Genomic DNA, 22,318 nt, shown 5'->3' on the forward strand with positions numbered 1-22,318 from the left:
AGTAGCTTGCAGAGTTAATTGGAACATATTGTATGTAAATCCAATTTATGCAAAGTTATTTGTCCAGGAAGGGAATTGTATGCATGACATTTCGTCAGCTTTAAAAGGTCACATTTGTCAAAAAGCCATGAAAACATTGCAAATGTGTGCAGAATCACTGATGGTTTCTTATATGCAAAATCAACTTTAGTGTTGCAAAAAAAAAAAAATGTTGGGAGTAGTTTCTTTTTTGAAAAATACAAACAAAGGCTGAATATGAAAGAAACATCCATCTCAAGGCTGCTTCATCCAGACAAAAGTTCAAGCATTGTCAGGATACAATGGTCAAACTTCAGTTTGAAAACTCTTTGCAACCATGGTTACTGGGCTATTAAACAATGGGGAAACTACCTATTTGACTTGTGTGTGTGTGCTGTGTGTGTGTGTGTGTGTGTTTGGGTCTCATTGATATGCCATTGTCGGAGAGTGAAATTCTGACCTGACAATATTCCTTCCTACAGATGACTTGGGATTGGCAGGGACTTGACAGGAACGTAGCTTCCCCCAACCAATAAGCTGAGGGCCTTTGTGGGTCCTGCCCCTGGACCAAAATAGCCCAGTAAATACACTGTGGGCACTATGAGAACTGGAGCTGGCGCACTGGTGAATGCTTTGTATACAAACAAGGGATTCTTGTCAGCTGAGCGTTGCTGAACCACGCTGGCCTGTGTTCTCCTCTGTTGTGATCGGGACAACTAGCTTAGTGGTTACAGTTAGTGTTTTCTTTCAGTGATACATGGAGACACGCACATTTCTGGGCTCAGTTACCGTGATCTATCGTCAATGTTATTTTTTGGATTTATTTTTAGATTATTTCTCACAACACGACCAAAGATATACTGAAAGTGGCTTTGCTCGTTTACAATACATTTATGTTGACAAACTCCCGAAGTCAAATAATGGTCGACTTGCTACTTGCTAATTGAATTTACAGCTGAGAAATTGCAACAATCAACAATCACTTGCACAATATCACAATTATGCCTACATAAAGTGGTGCATGAATCTTTATTTTAAAGTTCTCGCATTCATTAAATCATAATTTTATGACTACGCAGTTCTTAAATAATCAATTTATTACTGTAATTTTTTCAAACGTTCTTTTATTGAACATTTTCAAAGGATTACAGTCCAGCACAGTACAAACACAGATTTTATTTATTATTTTAGTGTTCAGAATGTAGGAATTAGTTCAAATTCTGGCCAGCTTTTGTAAGAAAATTATATTATTCGGCTATTGAGCTCTATAAGCTGCTTGTAATATCACAAATGTCACAGATGATTTAAGAAAATTAAGTATTCACATAATAATTTGGGATAAAATTATTTATGGACCACAAAAATGTTGAAATGGCAGTAGTGAACTTCAAGAAAACTTTTTTTCTACGAAAGGCACCACTCTTTAAAAAAAAACAAACCTTGTTGTGTTCAGATCTTAAATCATATCGAAGCAAGTAGTAAGTAGTTGTACAATTAAAGAGGTGAATATGTTGAATCTCTGCCACGAAGTGGCATATGTTGAGTTTCTGCATGTACATGTGCACTCATTACTGTAAGCGAAGGCTTTGTGCTGCTTTAAGAAGGAGGCTGGACAGAAGGCGGAGTTCTGCAAACGCAAACGAGAGAGTATGGCAAGGGGAAAGTGTAGATGGGTCGACTGGACACAGGGCTCTCCTTGTTGCCCCAAACTACAACATTCAGACTAATTTCGGGGAAGAAGAGGAGGAGGAAGAAGAGGAGGAAGCTGAGCTGGTAGTTCAGGGAGAGGAAGGGAGGTGACTAATAGTGACTGTCACACAGCCTTCTGTAAATCGGCTGTTGGGTGGAGGAGTGGCTTCACAGCCAGTGAACCGGCATATGTATGCAATAGTTGGGCGAGCCAGCATCCAGTTAAGAGTGTGTGTGTACTGACACGTGGCGGAGCAGATTTCACCTGGATACACCATGTTGTCTTGGGGATAGTTGGAGAGCTACTGGTAAGAATCTCACCAAACATTAAGTGAAATTCTTAACAGGATTGTGTTATCGTCAAAAGATGAAATAGTGGTGACAGAAAGAACTTGATCTTGACAGTAAATTAGGAACATTTCATGTGCTGTTTAATTAAAAAAAAAAGAATTACATGATTGCGTATGATTGGTGTTTACAACTCATGTTCGCTTGTTTACAGTGAGCGCTTCAGCGTTTACAGTAATTGTGTGGGTTGGGAACCTGACAAAGTGCGCTTTTAGAGATTTTTTGTTGTTGTTGTTTCTGTTGTGTGTTTACCATATTGATGAGCTCCATACATAGCATTACAAATGTGCCTACAGGAAATGGACTTTAAGGATGGCTCCAAATCTTAACTGTGAATACCTGTATCTGGTCATTTTACACTTAGTGCACTTTGTGTACAGGACTGATGTGTTTACCACGTGGTGCTGTGCGTGTCTAACCAGTTTGGTTAGACAGGACATAGTTTTGCTGATTGCAAGATGGAACAACGCAAGTTTTTCTTCTGACGTGTGAAATAATTCATGATAAGTTGACTGACAGTACCAACGACTCACAAGCAAGAGGAAGAGGAGTCCAGAATCTGTGGCATGCCAGACTGGTTTTCTTTTTTCTTTCCCGGGGGGGGGGGGGGGGGGGGGGGAGGCCCTGCAGAGGAAGTTGCTTCACTGCTGAAAAAACTTGGGAGTTGTGAAAACTGATGGAAGAAAAGGGGAAGTGATGCATTGTGGGTTATACTATTGATAATGCTGCTCAATTGTCTTTCCTGTGTTTCATTGCGTTGTACTGTGATTCGATACTATTCAAGCTGGGTTCTTGAATTTTAATTCCAAACTGGTTTCACATGATCTCTTTTCTGCGAGAGACATTTGAATGACGAAGCAGAGTGACCCGAGGACAGATTCACTTAGTGAAGGGTCGGTCCCGACCGACTATAAATAGGGGAGGTGACGAAAGCTGTGATTCAGACGCAGTGTTGATGAGCTGTGGTGATTCATTCGCACGACTTTATGAAAGTTGATTACTAAGTAGAAATCAGTGATGGTAGCGATTCCTGTCAGTGTCACTGCTGCTAAATCCCCACCAGTTTTCTCCACCTCGAGTAAACAATCTGGAGGTCTCTTGGCGCAAACTCACTAAAACGGGATCCATTGTTTTAGAAGGTTTATTTGTGTGTGCGACTTGGTGATTAACGTGCTCCTTTGGCGTTAACACATCGAGAAATCAGACACAGTTGATGGGGTGCCCAAAGTAGTCAGAGCAAAGGTAACACCACAATGGCTGAGAATCGGTTTCAAACGTACTGCAAGAGTTTAGAATGTGAAGTTACCGGAAAGAAATGCAAAATCAGTTCATAAGAATATCTTCTTTTCACTGATCTTCCTGCTGAGGTCCAACCATGGTCTGCTGCTTCCATTGCTTCCGCTGTGCAAACTCGTCTTTATGAAGTATTTCTGTGCGTATCATGCACCTGCAGCTTCCTCTCTACTTCACTGCCTCCATGTTTTTTTGCAGTTGCCAAAATCATAATTTTGTATTGTAGCTGTTCATCCCATGTGCTGATTTGTGCAGTTTTGTAAATATTCATCTTTTGTTGCTTTTATTTAATGTCCATCTTTGTTTGTTTGTTTGTTTTTCCCTCCCACATCCATCGCCTTCCTTCACCTGTTTGCCCCCTGACCCTGCCCGGGCCATCATCTTACACCAGCATCCCGACATGTAGTCTCCAGCACAAGCAGAGTGTAGATGCCTTTGTGAACTAATTTTTCCTCGAAAACAGGTAATTGCATTCATTTTCTCTGCTTTTATTTGTATGATTTTTTTTTTTTTTACTGTTTACTGTCTTGGGGTCTCTCTCTTATTTATAATAAGTAGGAAGTGCTTGCTATAGCTGAGGTCCTAAAATGACCCCATCTGCTGTTTGCATAGCCAAACAGCTCTGAGCAGTGAGTGCAGAGATAGTATCTGGTTTACTTAGTACAGATGTGAGATGGTAACAGGAAGGTTTTTATATCCAAACAGAATACCAACCGTAAGTGTTTGAAAATGATCTGAGTATCTGTCTGCTTGCCAGTCTGTCTGTCTCTTCTGAGGTGTGTGTGTATGTGTGTATGTGACATCTCGCTTCATTATGTAATCGAAGATGGAAGAGGGTTTTAATATTGATGTAGTAGGTGTGTTGACATATTTTAAGAGAGTCAGTAATCCAGCAGTAATACATATGTACACTTGACCTGCATATGTCCTCCACACAGATCCTCCACCCAACTTCACCTTTCCACAAATAAGTGCACACATGCACATAAACATAGCAAAACAACAACAACAACAACAACACACACAAAACGCTCAATGCCCCAGGGGAACAGGCTGTTCCTGAAAAGGAGAACAGAGAGCAGGGGGTTATTTTAGTCATCCCAGCAGGCAGACAGATATATGGAAGCAGAAAGAGAAGAGTGTGTGGTGGCATTTCCTTGAGCAATAATAAAAAGGCGGGTAAGGTCTTTGACATTGTCCACAAGGCTCGTCAAAGGGCTAAATCTTTGAATTAAATTTTTTTTTTTAATTAACTGGAAAAAAGTTTAGTGAAAAGGATTATTTTGGACATGTGACAACAATTGGAATTATTAAAAAGAACAAAACTAAATAAAACAACAAAACAAACAGAGTAAAGCAAAGCAAAAAATAAGTAAATAATGACCCAACATATCAGAAAAGGAGTAGGACGAAGTATAAGCTTAATTACCCCTATCCTTTCTCACTCTCGACTCACACCCCTGTAGTTATTTATGTACATATTAACAAGCAAATATATATCCAAATTAACAAGAAAAATAGTGAATAAATAATATAAACAAACATACAACTTCCTCCTCCCTGTATTTTTTTTAAAAACAAAACCAAAAAAAAACATACTTCTGCCTGAGCTCCAGCGCCAATCTGTTCCACAGTCTCACTCCACATATTGAAAGGCAAAATGACTTCAAACTAAAGTTATTTATTAATTTTGTTTTTCCTCAAGTGAAGTAACTTACTTCTTTCATTATGAGAACTACATTTCTCATGAGCTTCTCTTCAAAATGGCCCTCACCTTATAGTGATATCGGGGCATTGCTGTGACCTCATGGGATTCCTCTGTAGTCACACCATCCTCAGCAGAAGAAATGTGATCAACAAGTCCTACACATGTCAGAAATGTGGACATGTGACCGTAAACCTCCAGTAAGATTGAATGCACGGGTATTCTTTGTGTGAGGGCACTTTAGTGTGCGTGCGTGCGCGCGCAGATTTCATATAACTGCTGGCAGTGGAAAAGCCTTCCTTGGCATTGCACAGTCACTTCTAAAAATACACACCACAAATTAACACCATGTCTCTGAGCACAGGTGCTATGGCCCTGCAGTACCCCCACGTGCGTGCATGTACTTTTGCCTTTGTGTGTGTGTGTCTGTGTGTGTGTATGTAGTTGTGTATGTGCTGCACTCTTCATAGAAAGGAAGCTGTCATCACACAGCATGTTTAACAGATTGCATGTGTCACTTGCTGCTGTGCGTTGCCGCGTGTGTGTTTCTGATGAGTTAAAGCGGCACAGTCCAGAGGTGGCCTCTGACCCGGGCTTCCTCCGCTCTGCATCCTCCAACTGACTGACAATGTTTGAAGTGAAGCGGGCCGTGGCATTACGGCGTCAGACACACAATGGTTGCTGTGTGCTCTTACTGCGTCACAAATGTCCCGAGTGGATGTCGGGCAAGGGAATGGCCCGTGTGGGAGATCATGCTGCCTGGTAGCAGTGTGTCACCATGATATCAGGAAGTGATATGTGTGTATGTGGATAAGTGCTAGAGGACACGTGTGTTATGTAACGAGTCTTACTCACAGTCGAAAGCTACTGTATATTAAGCATATTCTGCATGTGTGGGTAACTTTGAGAGTGACCCATTAACACCTTTATATGTGTCACATTAAGGCAGTGGTTCTCAATTATTTTCTGTCATGCCCCCCCTAGAGCACAAAAAAATTTTCAGGCCCCCCCCCCCCCCAAATTGTACTACCATTGAGAACCTGATAATATTTATTTATTTATCTGTATAAACCACTGTATGAGTTGCTGGCACCAGCATTCTGCATACAATCGCCTGATTATCAAAATAAATTAATAAAATGAGCTGGAGGCCCTTTTTTTTTATTGTTCAAGCATGAATAAAGACACTAATACTGAAAGTCGCGCCTGCCTCACGCCCCCCCTGACACCCCACCACGCCCCCCCAGGGGGGCTCGCCCCACCATTTGAGAAGCACTGCATTAAGGAGATTTGATAACAAAATATGTTACTTTTGTACCTCTTCAATGCATATATTTCAGTTATTTAAACCAGGGTTTTGTAAGCACAACAGTCACAAATGTCTGTTTACAAAGAGACGGTAATAATATAGTCGTGTTTTATGTGTTTGCTTTATAATTAAAAAAAACAAAACGCGTGTCTTTAAGACAGCACAATCATTAATCTTCATGGACATATAAAATCTATTCTTTTGTGAAGAGACCAGTTAATGCCTGCAGACCACCCACAGTATTGGGCTATTAAAGCAATATAAAATATTAACTTGGTTGTTTTTACTTGGTGAAAGGAAAAAAAAAATCTTCTGTTTAATTATAATGTGAAATGTATTTCCTTCCAGAAGTTCATTGTCAGGACAGCACGAGTAGACTCCTAAATGACAGACTGCATGTCCCTCTTTTGGCTGGCGTTCCTACCTTGTCGATTGAGTTTTGAGATGTAATCGCCCTATTTGCCAGACTCTATAAATACACTGTGCAGCATTCCTCTACTGCTCAGCACTCTTTTTTGGCTCTGTATTTCAGCACCCTGAAAGAAACTTAGCACGACCCCGAGAGCAGACTGCCAGCTGTAAGCGGTTGCTGCAGAAGTTGCCCGACCAGCAATGGGGGCTTTTGAGCATTAAGTTAAAGCACTTTTTCCAGTGAGATTGTAGTCTTGAGAAGCTGGTGTGGAGCTGGTCTTCCCTCAAACCGCGGTCCACGTTTGTGTTGGAATGTGTCTGTCCTTCGGTGTGTATATCTGCATGGGTGTGTGTTTTTCATGTGGGCAGTCTAATGGGCACAAAGCGGGCAGTGTGTGCCCCCTCGGGTGCTGAAATGTACACTTCGGACAACAGGCGGCTTCAGTCCCTCTCAATAGGAGCTGCCCTTCTTATTGTACCTCATGTACAATGAGCTTTTCTCTCTTTGTCTCTCTCTCTCTGTCTTTCTCTCTTTATGACATAAACTGACAGTGTTTCTGACGCCAGAGCAGACGACTCAGATTCTGACTGATGCCGTGCCGTGTCTCGTTCTGCCACTCATCAACATAACAAAGACATTTAAATACTTCAAAAACTGTTTAATCACACTTTCCTGAAGCAAGGCGAGACTCGTCATGCAGCAGTTGAAAGGCAACTCATTGCAGAAGGGGAACTGCCAGTGCAGGGACTCCCCACTGTTGTCAAGAGGTGACGGGTGTTCCCCTCATCTTCTGGATCACATGATCACCCAGAAACAGAAAAGGCCACATGACTCTCACATGACCTCTTTACCATTGTAGCGGTAGCCGTCTTCAGTTTACCACAAATTGAGGTTGAGATATTTTATTGCCTGGTTTTAACCGTAACAGAAGTTAGGACACAACAGATGGATGCAGAGTGAAACAGGACGTTTCCTGATTTTTGTTAATGGAGGTTACGTTGCTTTATTTCATATATTTTTAAGTGCATTTGATATTTTTCTTTCTCCTTGTTTTCCAATGAAGTCATTAAAAATGTTTCTATTGTGAGATGTTTTCTTTTTCATTTATCATTGCAAAGGCGGATTTCCTTGTAATGTAATGATGATGCTAATTTAAAATGCGATTCCCTTCATGTTCCTGACTCCTCCTTTACAGCTTCCTCTACCTCTCGGGCTGGACTGTGGTGCATTAACTTCGGCTCGCCCTCCCCTGCCCCCTCGCCCCCCAGCAATGGCCTCACGCATTGGGCTGCGGATGCAGGTTCAACACATCTACATTCTACTTTTAATTTCACAGTGCAAAACATCTCTTACCAGGCTGCCTTATAATGAGTCTTACATTCTATTGGTCGTGATTTGTAGCTATTATTGCAGTATTTTCCTCGGTAGCATCATATTTTTAATGTGTCATTTGTTCGAAGGGCATCAACATTTATCCACTATTAATTCCATTTATGAATATTGTAATGTTTTGTGGCCCTCACATAGATTGATGTACAGAATGTATAATGTGTGTGTGTGTGTGTGCCTGTGCCTGAATCCAGCTGATGCGAGACCAGCTGCAGCAGGAGGAGCAGCGTGAGCGGCAGCAGCAGCAGAATGCGGCCCTGCAGTACATGCAGCAGCGCATGGCTGGCCCACCTGTGCCCACCCCAGCCATTAGCACCCCACAGCATTATGAAAGCATGCAGGTCCCCGTGGAGGTTCTTAAGGTCAGTGGACTCTCGACCAACAATGTTTTTTGTTCTTAAATCAACATTTCGAGTCATGGCGTGAAGGAAGAAGTGTTTTTTTTATCTTGACGACCAAGTAATTAGGTAATACAGAGGGACAATCTGACTGAACACAGAATTCATAGAAAGCACTCTGTCCTTCCAATTTTGAGGTTTGGTCTGGACCATTGCACATTCTGTGGGTGTAAAATGATGCCTCCAAGTCTGGATGCAAATACAATTGAAGGTTAAAAACTGTGACCAGACCTCATGATTTTAAAAAAAGAGAGAAAATGTACCTGTGGCTGTGGGCATGTTGCTCAGAAGGACACAGGACAGGAGGCTGCAGTGGGAGAGGTCCAAACATCTCCAGTGACTGTCACCTAGCACACAACAGCACTGAACATTCAGTAGCAGGTTTGAAAACGGCAGAGTAAGAAATGCGGAGGAGCAGCAAGCAGGTAGGGAGACAGCAGAGGGAGATAAGAGAGGTTTGACATGTTTTGCGATAGGACAGACAGGAGCAGCGTAGATAGTCTGAGTGAGACAGGCACCGATAAAGCTGAAGTGACATTTTGCCTGGTTCCAGAGATGCCTCTGTGGGCCCTTATCTTTGATGATGTGTGTTTGTGTGTGCACGGTGTTGCGCAACCCTTCCTTGTCTGTGTGAGTGTGTTGCTTTAGGGTATTTTGACCCGCAAATGCGTCCAATGTGCTTGCACTTCTGATTGTTTGAGGCAACATCCTGCATTGACAGCTCAGTCTGGGTGCATGCTTCTGTGTGTGGGTTGACTGAGTGGAATGGCGTTTATGAAATCTCAGTGTTTACAGTTGTCAGTGCCTTTCTGTGTAGATAAGGTGGGTCTGTCAGGCCCACGGAGCCTGTCATACCTCCTGTAGCATATTTCCAAGGACTTCATCAGTGCCGACACAGCTGGACCTCGTAGGCTGGATTTTTAGGACACAAAATCAAGATGAATCTCTAAGTGTGTGTCCTCCTGAAAACATCTATTTACTCAAAGGTTTCTACTTCATTTCATATAATCCTGCCGTTGGTTATAAATCGGAGGGGGGTCCGGGGCAGCTGAGGAGTTGAATTGCTCATTGTTTGAATTGCTCATTGTAGTAATGGGGAGCAAGCCTGCTCACACTGAGCTTTAGTCTTTGATGTGAAGGAATGAGGCCAGCCCAATACTCAATGTAGCCACACCAGAGGATTTATTGAGGCTTTACTCTTGTAAGCAGTACCACTGACTTAATGCTACCATATCCGGGGGGCATCACTGAGATAATGGGGTCTGAAACTACATACTCAATGTGTTGTGTGGTTGCGTGTTTGTGGTAAAACCACACTGAGCTTAATAAGCTCTCCAAATACAGCTGCTACATCTACAGTCATTCAATTAAACATATTCCAGATAGTCACACGTTGTGGTAAGAGGGTTGTAGCTGAAATAACTGGCACTTTTAAAGAGATCTTTTCTTTTCATGTCACACTTTTACTATGGCAGAAGAAACCCAATTGTTTGTGTGCTGTACGTCGGTTTGCATCTAAATCAGTTCAATGGCTCACACACTTTTATTTAATTTTCTTGATACAGGTACAGACCCACCTTGAGAATCCTACAGATTACCACATCCGTCAGTCTCGGAGGCAACAAGTAAAAGAATATCTGTCAACGACCTTTGCCACCAAACAGGTATTTGCCACTGTGCTAAATCTTTTTTTTTTTTTTTTTTTATATATATGCACCTATGCATACAGTTTCCAGCTGATTTCACCTGGCTGTAATCCAAACCCTGTATCCTGACTGCGCAGCACTAAAACATGCGTGTCTTAGTGTGTCAGCACTCTTTCATTCATTAACATTATCGCCATATTCTCTCCTCATGTGTCCGTAGACGGTGAACGCAGTCGCAGGACTGATGCCGCCCGCCTCCCCCACGAACATGGGACCCACTCCGAATTCAGCGTCCGCACCCCCACCCCTCCACTCCCCACACATGCGCACCGAGCAGCTCATGTCTGGCAACAGTGCCCCCAACAGTCCCATGGCCATGCTCAACATCGGCTCCAGCCACGAGAAGGAGGTACATGACTGCAAGCGAGACCGATGGTGGCACACACACACACATAAACCTGTAAACATTAATTCCTGCTCCCTTGTAAAGTACAATTTGCAAGGACCGTATTGAACAGATATTTCTAAAATACGACTTAATGACACTCGTATATAAACTTACGAGGTTTGGATATTACCCCCACGGTGACATTATCTCCACATTTTATAAGAGCATCATAACAGTTTAATTGGTCTGTGGCAGGCAGGATCAGCATTGGTGTCAATGTGTTGCTCAGGGAGTCAGCGTGTGGATGAATGTGTTGACTAACTAGCCATAACCGAGGCTGGCAATCAGTGGAATTTAAATGCTCCATAATGGCCTTGCACCAGTAATTACCGCTTAACAAGTGACAGAGACGCAGCAGATTGAAAGGACCTTTGAACCCTGAAGACTTTGGCCAGCTCTCTTCCTTTAACTTGTGACCTCTCTTTCCTTTGTCTGTCTGTCTGGAAACAGTCGTACCGGTTCGCCTCCGTGACACAGAAATCTTTTTTTGAGTGACCGACAGACCTGTAATAGAGTTGATCTGGTTTACAGCGTTTAAATAAGCATCAAATCAGTCAGGCTTTTCAGTCTCCGCTCAAAATTTAAACATGGTTTATATGCTGTCCCTGATTGTGAGTTTATGTCTTTACAGCTCGATGTCAGTTCGCTCACATCTGCTTCAATACATTTTTGATTCTGTTTTCAGATGGACGAAGTCATCGACAACATCATCAGCATGCAGTCCAGTTACGATGATGCGCAAGCATACATTGACTCTATCCAGATGCCAAACACAGTAAGTGAAGCCAACCCACCATTAAACTGTCTTTTATATGATGTACGTCAAATTCACTTGACCTCCTTTACAGTTGCAAATGCTAGATGAGATTATAGTGTGTTTGAGGGTTTTAGTGCGACAGTTTTAACTTCTGAGAGGAACAACCTCACCTCAAGTTCTCGAAACGCTAGACTTCACTCTGGATAGTGGGAAGTTTCTGAAAGGCCTGAAAAACAAATTCCACGTCACTTGAAACAGCAACGATTCCGCATCTACTTAGGGAACAATGCATTTGACTCAGCTTTTGGTAGGTAGACTTGTATAATAGCTTCAGCAGTGTCAAAGTGCTATACGCTGTTAGTCACATTAACCCATTCACACGCTCACCGACCAATGGGGACGGCAGCCAAGCGAGGTGCTTGACCTCGTTTGAGAGCGGGGCGGGGCCATCGATGTTAAAGTGAAAATGTCTCGAGTTTATTATTCTAACCTTTGTATTTTCCCAGCAACAGAAAAACAACGGTATTTCCAAATGAGTAAAAAATAATTACGTTAATAATATCAGCTTCAGAAGCATCTTTTAATTTATGTGTTTATTTATTTGTGTGTCAATTTATACTTTCGGGTGACGACATCATATGGATGCCGTTTCTTGCCGTCATGTGAACGCTCCCAACTTATAAGTGGGACTTTCCCAATTAGTAACTTTTCAATTTCTGAGCTTCACGAAGGCATCATTGGAGTTATTTTTCATGTGATTTATTTAGGGACTTTCTTTTTTTTATGTAACGAAGGAAGGAAAACCAGCAAGAGACTGTCAAAGTGTGCACAGATGGTAAAGCCTTGTTAGATACGTTTGTGACTGGTGTAGGAAAATTCTAGTCTCGTTGAAAGTTGAATGTGTTTTACTTGTCTCAGTTATTTTGTCATATATCGTTCATTTTTATTTTAGAAAAGAAATTAAGGCTCAATATAAATTATTATTTAAAAACAGATATTTACATTACATTTCCCTAAAATTGAAAAGCAACACATTATATCATCATATATGGTCGTACACTTTGACTGCAGCACCTGTAAAATGCTGAACCGATCCCTGTGTTGTGGACCCACTTCTGTTCCAAATGAGCCGCAAGACTAGACATGCCAAATCATCTGTATTCAGACTTTGACTTTTCAATTCTTCTTGTAATCACAGTTTCTGTATCTATGTACTCTGTGTGCGCGCATGCATGTGGAATTCTCTGCACTCCTTTTACTGCTTTTAGATAATGTGATGATGCCCGTGCAGCTATTAGTATTGTTACAGAGAGTCCGTGTTAGGTTTAATATGCAACTGGTCCAGCATCAAGCAATAATAAGAAAGTCATATTTATTTAAATCTGAACACGCAGCACAGACCGTATATAGTTGACTTACAAGGCAGTGCCAAACAACACTGGACATAAATATAAAGTGAAGGGAAGATGTCTCTGTTGAGGACTGCAGGGTGCTTTGTGTCTGAGGGCACAAACTCTGAAAATTAACAATTAAACTGCCAGCAGTTAGTGTTCAACTTGTTTACAAGACATTTGGAGAGAGGGCGGTGGAGAAGAAGAGGGGGGAGGATAAGAAGGGAGGAGGGAAAGGGGGATGAGGGCAATTTGTGCATGGAGAAAACAGGCTGAAAGTCCAGTTAGGGGAAAGTTCACTCCTGTGTGGTGGAGAGTGGAGGTAGAAGAAAGACAGGAGCAGTACAGCCGAGGTCATTCTCTCAGGACAGGGGCAGCAGTGCTGGAGAGAGCTGCATGTACTGCTCGTGTTGGTGGGAGAAGAAGAAAGGAGTGCAGCCTTGTAAGTATAGCGGAGTAGAGGATGAAGGAGATGAATAAGACGTATGCCATTGTGGAAGTCATTGAAGGCGAACAGATTCAGCTGGTAAGAAAATTAAACCTTCTCATTCATCATTTGGTGTGGCGTGAGCTTTGGTACACGGGCGTCGGTGGCTTCGGGTTGTTCTCTGCTTTCAAAGTGTGCATTCAGGATTTGAACCGCAGTTTAGACAGATGCAGCTCTAACTCCCAGCCTCGGGTCTCTGATTATCTGAAGACCATAGCAGGGCGTTGGAGTGTGGGGGAGGCGTTTTTATTTTAAGAGCAGGTTTTTTTGTCTTAACATGTGATATCCTTCTGTTTCTATCGGAATGCAGTCACGTTTCCTTCACATTTTACCATAGTTTTGAGCTTCACCATCCAAAGTCTGCGACTACTGCTGGCTCAGACACATTGTCTGTATGATCCACGGCAGGGTGTGTGTGTGTGTTGGGTGATGGCCATCACAGAGAGTCTGTTGCTTCATTGCATACCACTCTTTAGGTTGATTGGTTGGATCACACATTCATTCATATGTCACTGAGAGATTAGATTAGGTGACACACACACGCACACACAGATCAATGTCAGTATGATCTGCTCGTACAATATATTTGCTCCAGGACAAGGTCGAAGTGAGATGCATATGGTACAAGTGCTCCACAAATTCCAGTTTTATTCCCAACTGTCAGAACAGTGAGTGAAACTCACCTGCTAATCCTGATGGGGATTAAAGCAGCAAACTCCATGGAATTTGTGGAATTTCAAAGTTTAGTAAGAGCTGGGAACACCATTGAATACCAGACACAAGTGAACAGATCGACTCTTTAAGTGTGTGTGTGTGTGTGTGTGTGTGTGTGTGTGTGTGTGTGTGTGTGTGTGTGTGTGTGTGTGTGTGTGTGTGTGTGTGTGTGTGTGTGTGTGTGTGTGTGTGTGTGTGTGTGTGTGTGTGTGTGTGTGTGTGTGTGTGTGTGTGTGTGTGTGTGTGTGTGTGTGTGTGTGTGTGTGTGTGTGCGCGCGCGCGTGCGTGCGTGTGGAGAAAGAGAGTGAGAGACAAACTGTGTGTCCTCGTCACACTTAATTGATAAATTTAATTAAAAGGGCCGTTCTTGCAGTGAAGCTTGCTTTCCCAATTTGATTGTGATCAGCTCAGATGAATGGAGACAGTTGAGAGTTTGAGATAATATGAAACCGGTGGTAAACATCCAGTTAGCGAGCATTAAATCAGATTTTGTATTTGTATTTTGTCATTTGTAACGATCATCCACAGACAGAAAAGAGCAACTGAGCCACTCACCTTGCTATAAGCTCCAGATTGAAATTAGCTGGTGGCTACATTTATTGCAGCACACTTTTTTTTTTTTTTTTTATATTTGAGATTATTATTTTCTGTCCACAGCCTCTGGTGTAAATTAGAGATTGAAAAAAAAAAAAAAAAAGTCTTCTCACAAATGACAATTGAAATAGTTGCCAATGTTGTCTGGCTGACAAAGCACCTATTACCGTCAAGTCTAATGTGAACCAACAAGATAATGAAAGGTGCAATTTTACACCCTTAAACAGTTTAATAGCCTGCAAATGATAATTTCCACTCAGCAGAGGTTCTGTGTTGGTCGGCAAAGGCGTTCATGTTCTGCTCGACACACCCGCAGCATAATTTTCTCCTGATTTTTGAAATTGTGTTCCTTTTGCGAAAATGCATGGCTTAAATACAGAAGTTGGCCCTGCAGAGGCCTGTGTATACATATCTCTCCGTGGATGTGTTTGATCTCACTGCTCACACAGTAGGCAGCAGATAAAGATATCTTTTCCTTTGAGTTCTTTATCTTTTAGGCCTCATTAGCAGTGGCACATTCGCCCTTGCTTCAGGGAGCATGACACAGTTGCTTATGAGGCATAAAAAGTCAATCACGCTCATTAAACTGTACAATTAAAAGGAAATCACGTCTTTTTAGGAGTCTATTTGAAACAAAATTACTGTTGTTATGCAATGTCTAAAGTGCAAGGCTTTGTAGAGCGATCTACAAGTTCAGAAGCTGGAGGACGCTGAGGATAAGATCAGGCAATAAAGACAGATAAGATAAGATAAGATGATAGTCAATCATTGCTGTGTGTTTGGCAGGTAGTTCTCAGGTGTGATATTATTGCATTACCTCCACCTAGCTGCTCTTTACAGCACTCTCAACACGAACACTGACTTTAGAAAGGTTGTAGAAAAAAAAAAAGAGTGTGAAGCTGGGAATTAATGCAGTTCTGCATCTGAGTTTTTATTTATTTTTTGTAACTTGCTTCGATTGTCTTGCCTGAAAAGTTTGAAAGTTACAGCTACTGTTCTTCTCTCACCTTGGAAGTACAGGTTATTTTCATATAGTGTAGCATCAGGTCACATTGACGAGTTCTATTTGTGCTGTTTTGAGCAATTTTTGACTTATTCATCATTTCAAAGATGAAACGACGGCTACTGTTTACATGCTTTGCGATCTTTTCTTTCCTGTAACACAAATGTCTGTGACGTAAATGTGTATATGCCGAGGGTCATGGAAACGTGTGTAATTCCCTTGTCCGTGTCTCCAAACCAGCTCCCTCTGTCCAGCAGTCACCTGGATGTGTACACAGGTCCTGGGATGAAAGGGCCAACTGTTGCTATGACCAGTAACTCCTGTCCTGCCAACCTGACCATCAAGCGAGAACTTTCAGGTGCAAATGTTTTTCACATTCTTTGTCTCATTCTGTCGTTTGAAACAATACAGACCACCTCAACTCACTCAAACTGCTGCAGGTAGTGTGATACCGAAACAATTACGCCCCTCATACGGAGCATGTTGGTACTTCTTGACACTCTCTCTGTTCTCAGCCGTTCGTTAATCGCGTTCTGTTTTTGCAAAGATACAGAAGCCCGTGCGTTGGCCAAAGAGAGGCAGAAGAAAGACAACCACAATCTGAGTAAGTCATTTCTGCAAGCGCTTTCCTGAAAATTTGCGAGCACCCTTCGTTATATATTTACTCCATGAGTGTTCATGCATTCACATGCTTTTGCACACACTGCACAGACACACACACACACACACACACATGCACCGCACGCACACACACGCACACGCACACGCACACGCACACGCACACGCACACAATAATCAAATGTCTCACAAAAACAGTTTTACGTAGTCTTGTGCTGACACAGTGCAACTAGTTGGTGGATGGTTAACTTGGTCATTTCTGCTGTCCTGGCACTTAAGTGTAATTGCCTGTGACAGCACATATACGCGTGTGCGTGCGCGCGTGCGTGTGAGCACTGAAGCGCTTGTCTCTTTTTGGGGTTTATTTATGATTTGCTCTGATCTTTTTTCAATAAAAGTGCAGGCTCGCCAATGCAAAAATTCAGTCCTGTTAACAATGACCTTTTGTGTTCTGCTACTTGCACTGTACATTTGTCGACATCATGTATTTTTGTCAACGTCAGTTTCTCTGTCTCTTCTTTGCAATAGTTGAAAGGCGGAGAAGGTTCAACATCAACGACCGTATCAAAGAGCTCGGCACCATGATTCCAAAAACCAACGACCTGTGAGTTGCTTTTCCTAAACAAATTTGTCCATTACAAAATGATCAAATACAATGGGTTACGCGCTGTTACTTATGTGTGGATATTGCTTTGTATACTTTATTGTGTGCTTAGTGATGTGCGCTGGAACAAAGGCACTATATTGCGGGCCTCTGTGGAGTACATCAAACGCATGCAGAAGGATGTCCAGAGGACCAGAGAGGTGGAAAACAACTTCAAACGGATGGAAATGGCCAACAAGCAGCTGTTGCTACGCATCCAGGTAACACGCTCACACAAACGTACGCAAGAGTACAGCAAATAAAAGGGTGTTTATAACATTGCTGCCTCCAACTGTCTACAGGAGTTGGAAATGCAGGCTCACATGCATGGCCTGGCCAGCAACTCCCCCTCCGGCCTGAACATGACTGACATAATGGGCTCTTATATAAAACAAGAGACCAGCCCAGACGAGACCCTTTCTCACCCCCAGGCACAAGCCCACCATCACCAGCAGCAGCACCTTCCCCATAACCAGGTTCAGGCCCAGCAGCACCACTTCCTCCCACAGACCCATGTCCACCCACAGGGGCAGGCCCAGCCTCCGCCCCGGCAGCTGCCTCCACTCCCCCAACACCTCCAGCCCCAGCCTCCCATCCAGTTCCCAGCGGTGGGCAGCTCCCAGCCCTTTGACTTATGCCAGTCGCTGGACTTGTGCGATGGGTTATCCGGATTCTCAGACGGCATGTCGGGGCTGGGTGACCTGGGTGGGCTGGGTGTCCATGGGAGGAGAGGTGAACTGGACTTCCTGATGATGGACGAGCCTTTGTCCCCTATGGGTGGAGACCCGCTGCTCTCTGCCATGTCCCCTGAAGCCTCTGTCGATTCCAGCCGCAGATCCAGCTTCAGCATAGAGGATGGAGACATACTGTAGACATACATGTGAACCCACATACACACATACACACACACATAAAAAGCCGGAGGGTTCAAAAAGAGGCCTCGGGGGGTGGGTGGGGGGGGAGTAAACCGCATAAAAAAGTGACGCGACAGTGGCAAGATGAATGCACACAGTGTAGGCGTCACACACATTTAGCAAACACTGGTGACACTCAGTTGTGGTACAATTATTTCTGTGAAGTAGCACAAAAGGTTGGAAGGTACACGACCCTCACTCACCGAAAAGCCATGCTGTAAAGCACACACACACACACACACACACACACACACTAGAGGTGGGTTCCTCGGAGCAGCTTGAAACTTTGCCCACCAGACTGAGCGTGAACAAGACGTGAACAGTCACTGCCAGATCAGGAGTTGCTCGCCACACGCGGCCTTGTTTCCAGAAAGGTGGCGCTGAATCATAATTGAACAAGGGACGGAAACAGCAGTTAATTAGATTGACGTTATCAGATGCAAGGACAAACCGAGTGCATTGTCGCATCCGATAGAGGACAAGTTATTTGCCCGTTACATCAACCTCTTTTAGTATCCATAAATGATTGAATGAATGATAGCGAATAAAATGGAAATAGCTTTATGGTCTCTGCATGCATAATTTATATTGAAGGAATGCAGTCCAGTCACATTGGTCCGTTGATCGGTGTGTTATTCCACAGTTTGCTCTAGCCTCAAGCAGTAGCTGTGTGCAAGGATTTTTGTTGGCCTACAAAATTAAAGTGTGTTGTTTAATCGTCCACACCTCAGATCACAGTTAAAAGGCTTCGCAGTGGCAGATTATTCAGCCTTCAGCTGGGCCTTGTACATTTGCAATGTTACATTGATCCCTCCTCTATTTAAAGTTGTTGTCTTTTCACAAACACACACTTACACAGCCAAACTGCCGTCCCTCATATAGCTTTTTTTTTTTTTTTTTTTACACTTCCAAAACTTGACACTGTGGTGATCTTCACTGAGAGACAGTGAAATCTGTTGATATTTTGTACGCCAGAGGGAAAAAAAAAAACATCAGGTGGTTTTCATAAATCAGCATGTCGTCCATTTCTATGAGGCGTTGAAATACTCAGGTACCACAACAGAATACACGAGCAGGATAATTTTTAAATAGGAGCAGATGTTAACCCGACCTGTGTCACGACCATAACCCCGATCTGTGTGTGCCTTTTGATTTCTGCAGCTGCTGCTCTTCAAAGGCATGTTTTTATAGGTTGGAGGTCATGGGCTCAGGCGTAATATCACATTCAGTGAGGTTTGTAAATGCTTCAGAGTTTGCTTCTGTATCAGCGGCCCCTCTGTTCGTCTGAAGCCCCGGTAGAGGAAAGAGAAAAAGCAACAGGGAGAGAGAAAGAGCTGCGGTTGCGTCGTCTTTTTCTGTAAAAACACAGCGTGAGGACACGCTTGCATGCATTCACACTCACTCCCAGTTCACACACACACACACACACACACGTGCACACACACACGCACACGTCTGAATTATAGTGCTCACATGTACATAAAGTGCAGTGTGCCTAGAGGCTGTTCTCAAATCAGCATGTTAACAGCTCCGGCCTCAGAGTAAAGCTGCCAGCTGCAGAGGTAAAGCTCAGGCCTGCTGTTCACGCTGTCACCTTGAGGTAATTCAATACTCCACTTGTCACAGTGATGGCTGCAGCAGGTTGTGGTGGGCCTGCGTTGTACCTCTGCTGTGGGAGACCCGAGGCATGGTTTTCATTTGTTATAGCTTCTGATCAGAACCGATAAATGTAGAAAGAAAACATTTGATATCGTGATTTTTTTTTTTTTTGATTCAAAGAAGTGTTTGTTTTCTTTATTGTAGTGTTTGTTGTTTATTTTGTCTCCCAAAGCACTGGAAACTATATTATTGTTTTGACTTTGTATGTGGAAGAATTATGAAATGAAATTTATTTCAGATGTTTTATGCCACTAAGCCACTTAAATGTATTTTATTTGTATTTGTTGTAGTTTTATTTCAATTGTTTTATTTTCCAAAACTGCCCTTCTTTCCCCTTTGATACATTTTCAGGAAGTGCACTGTTAATGTATTTATGCCACCGAAGTGGCCTTCCAGTTGCACTGGTAAATATTTTTAAAACAATTTCTTAAAACAAGTTTTTTTTAATTATTTTTTTTCTAGAGCTGAAAACATAATGTGCATTTAAAATGGCATTTTTCACGATTGGGGATTATTTTGTTCGGTGTGTTTGAGCCTTTAAAATTCTGACAAAGACTGAAGGCGATTCTTTAAGGTGACTGAAATTAAATTGCCCGTTTGAGGAATGTAAGGTTTACCAGTGGTTGTGGTCACGCTATTGTGCCTCAGACCGAAGGACTCTGAGCCAGGACGTGGACCGTTCCTCTCCTGGTGTCCTACCATTGACTCTGTGTCTGTCCTTGTCCAGAATTATGTCTTTTCCCCATCAGCCCCTTTTGTACTGTCACCCAGCCAACACTCCAAAGAGTTTCTCAGGCCTCCTCTATTCTTCCACTAGAGGGCGCTCAACAGAGCAAACCACAGAGGGAAATGTGGTTCTGTCTTCTTTTTTTTTTTTCTGAAGATATAAAATCTTTTTACCTGATTTTGTCCACTGACTTTTTGTGTTTTTATTTCAAACTAATTTGACTGTGTGTGTGTGCGTGTGCGTGTGTGTGTGACGTGCTTCTGGTTTAATTGCCGGGTTTTCTATTTAGGGGACGGAAACTCGATCCCCTGCAGGGTTGGAGTACCCATCCAATCTATTTTCTCTCCAGTAAACTTCACCTTGATGTGTACTTTGTCTGTATAGAGCAATATACAATATAGAAAGCATGAACAAGACATGTATTCAATGGTGTGCATTTCTCTCAGTCAGATTTGTACAGATTTTCTAATTTCACAATTGTTTTTCATTTCATTCAATCGTGCGTCAATGTACAGTGTTTGTGTGTGGTTGAAGCCTCCAGGTCGTGTTTAAAATACATTTTCGGCTGGGATGTAAAATAAATAAAATAATGCACAGCCATTATCAAGGCACTTGACAAAATTAAATGGATGACTTTTGGAATTAAGTAGATTAATTCTAAAACAAGATTCACAGATTGTAACTTGTAATTTATTGATTGTGATTTATTCTATTTGTAATTAAATTTGGGTTTATTATAAACAGAGAGCGATTGCAAGCAATACTTTTCTGGTCAACATAAATTTTGTCCATAAAAATCACTTTGGTTTCAAATATGTATTTGAAATTTAGTCCCGATGTCGTGTAATGAATTGTTGATTTATCAAATTGCCTCATGCATCAAACAAAGAAACACAAATTGTGTGTTAATTAATTGAACTAGTAACTTCGGGGTGAATCACTTTGACAGTATTTGTGGTGTCATTACTTAAAATCTAAGGAGATGGAAACGATACAAATACTTTTGCACATTTTCATTCAGGTATCAGCGTTTTGAGCGCCATTTGTTTCGAAGCCTCGGAGGTCAGAGCCACACGAGGGTGTATTGATTGGGATGCTCGGCTCAGAGTGAGACGTCAGTGGTTGCAGTCTGAACTGAGGGCTCTGTGAGGAGTTTGCATGTTCTCACCGTGTGTACGGTGTTTTCTTTCTCTGTGTATTCCGGCGTCCTCCTGAAATCCATCAACATGAGGTTTAGTGGTTGGAGCAAAATGTTCTGTTTTGAACGTGTGTGTGTGTGTGTGGCTGCTGTCTCTCTGTGATGGCATGGTCATGGTTTACTGACGTACCTTCCTTCACCTTGGGTCACTTCGGATCCAAACTGCAACCTTACAAGTTTGACAAAGATTGAAGATCAGAGAATCTCACCAAATTCTATTGCGTCCAATGTCCATCAGGGGGCACCAGAGGTCTTTGTTATAGAAAGCTGAAGCCCTGTTTAATTGCCACAGACAGGTTTGACTGAGGTGCTTGCTCACAAACTCCAACCAGAGGTGACTGTTACAGCCCCTTTTCTTCTTCTTTCAACTGCAGCAACGAGAGTGTTTTGGGTTTTTTTTCTTCTCATTGAGTAAATCTTAACATGTTCATACCTGCTCCTCAAGTATCCCATTGCTGAAACATATAGCACAAGGTTAGGACAATAGTCTTTTTATTTTATTTTTATTTTTGCAACTCTTCGGTGTTCTCGCTGGCTTCCATCTTTTTGTTTGACTTGTTCCTCCTATTTAGCTGCTCTTCCCATCATCTCCTGATGTATGAGTCCTGCTCTGCTTCAGGATGATCCATAAACCGTTTAACAGCCTTTCTTAAGTTAAATCGGGGTAATCTTGTTCCACACACACACACACACACACACACACACACACACACACACACACACACACACACACACACACACACACACACACACACACACGCCCGATGCTGCAGAGCATGTTAAAGTGTGGTGATGGTGTCTGCAGCCCATCCACAGGCCCATTCTCCTGGGTCTTTATGATGCTAATGTACTTCCCGGTCTAATAAATCCCTGTAGAGCTGCAAAGAGTAGATCTTATGGCTCACTCCGATCACCACCTTTTCGCCCATCTCTCCCCCAGCTTGAGCGTGTGTGTGCG

General features: G+C 42.6%; 1 protein-coding gene across 3 annotated transcripts in view; it reads left to right on the forward strand.

The window, feature by feature from the left end:
* Positions 1 to 17,777, forward strand: part of tfeb (transcription factor EB) — a 20,614-nt gene extending 2,837 nt beyond the window's left edge. Inside the window, exons 2-12 of one of the 3 annotated variants that reach the window (XM_080495907.1) lie at positions 3,740 to 3,811; positions 7,970 to 8,074; positions 8,358 to 8,525; positions 10,127 to 10,225; positions 10,428 to 10,616; positions 11,341 to 11,430; positions 15,842 to 15,959; positions 16,155 to 16,205; positions 16,748 to 16,823; positions 16,927 to 17,083; positions 17,165 to 17,777. In XM_080495907.1, coding sequence (XP_080352033.1) covers positions 8,045 to 8,074; positions 8,358 to 8,525; positions 10,127 to 10,225; positions 10,428 to 10,616; positions 11,341 to 11,430; positions 15,842 to 15,959; positions 16,155 to 16,205; positions 16,748 to 16,823; positions 16,927 to 17,083; positions 17,165 to 17,734 — 1,548 coding nt within the window. In that variant the 5' untranslated portion in view covers positions 3,740 to 3,811; positions 7,970 to 8,044 and the 3' untranslated portion in view covers positions 17,735 to 17,777. The remainder of the gene's footprint in view (positions 1 to 3,739; positions 3,812 to 7,969; positions 8,075 to 8,357; positions 8,526 to 10,126; positions 10,226 to 10,427; positions 10,617 to 11,340; positions 11,431 to 15,841; positions 15,960 to 16,154; positions 16,206 to 16,747; positions 16,824 to 16,926; positions 17,084 to 17,164) is intronic. The other 2 variants (XM_080495908.1, XM_080495909.1) reach the window with 2 other exon arrangements.
* Positions 17,778 to 22,318: the final 4,541 nt, after the last annotated feature.

This window comes from Blennius ocellaris (genome assembly GCF_963422515.1).
Source record: "Blennius ocellaris genome assembly, chromosome: 4".
NCBI lineage: Eukaryota > Metazoa > Chordata > Actinopteri > Blenniiformes > Blenniidae > Blennius > Blennius ocellaris.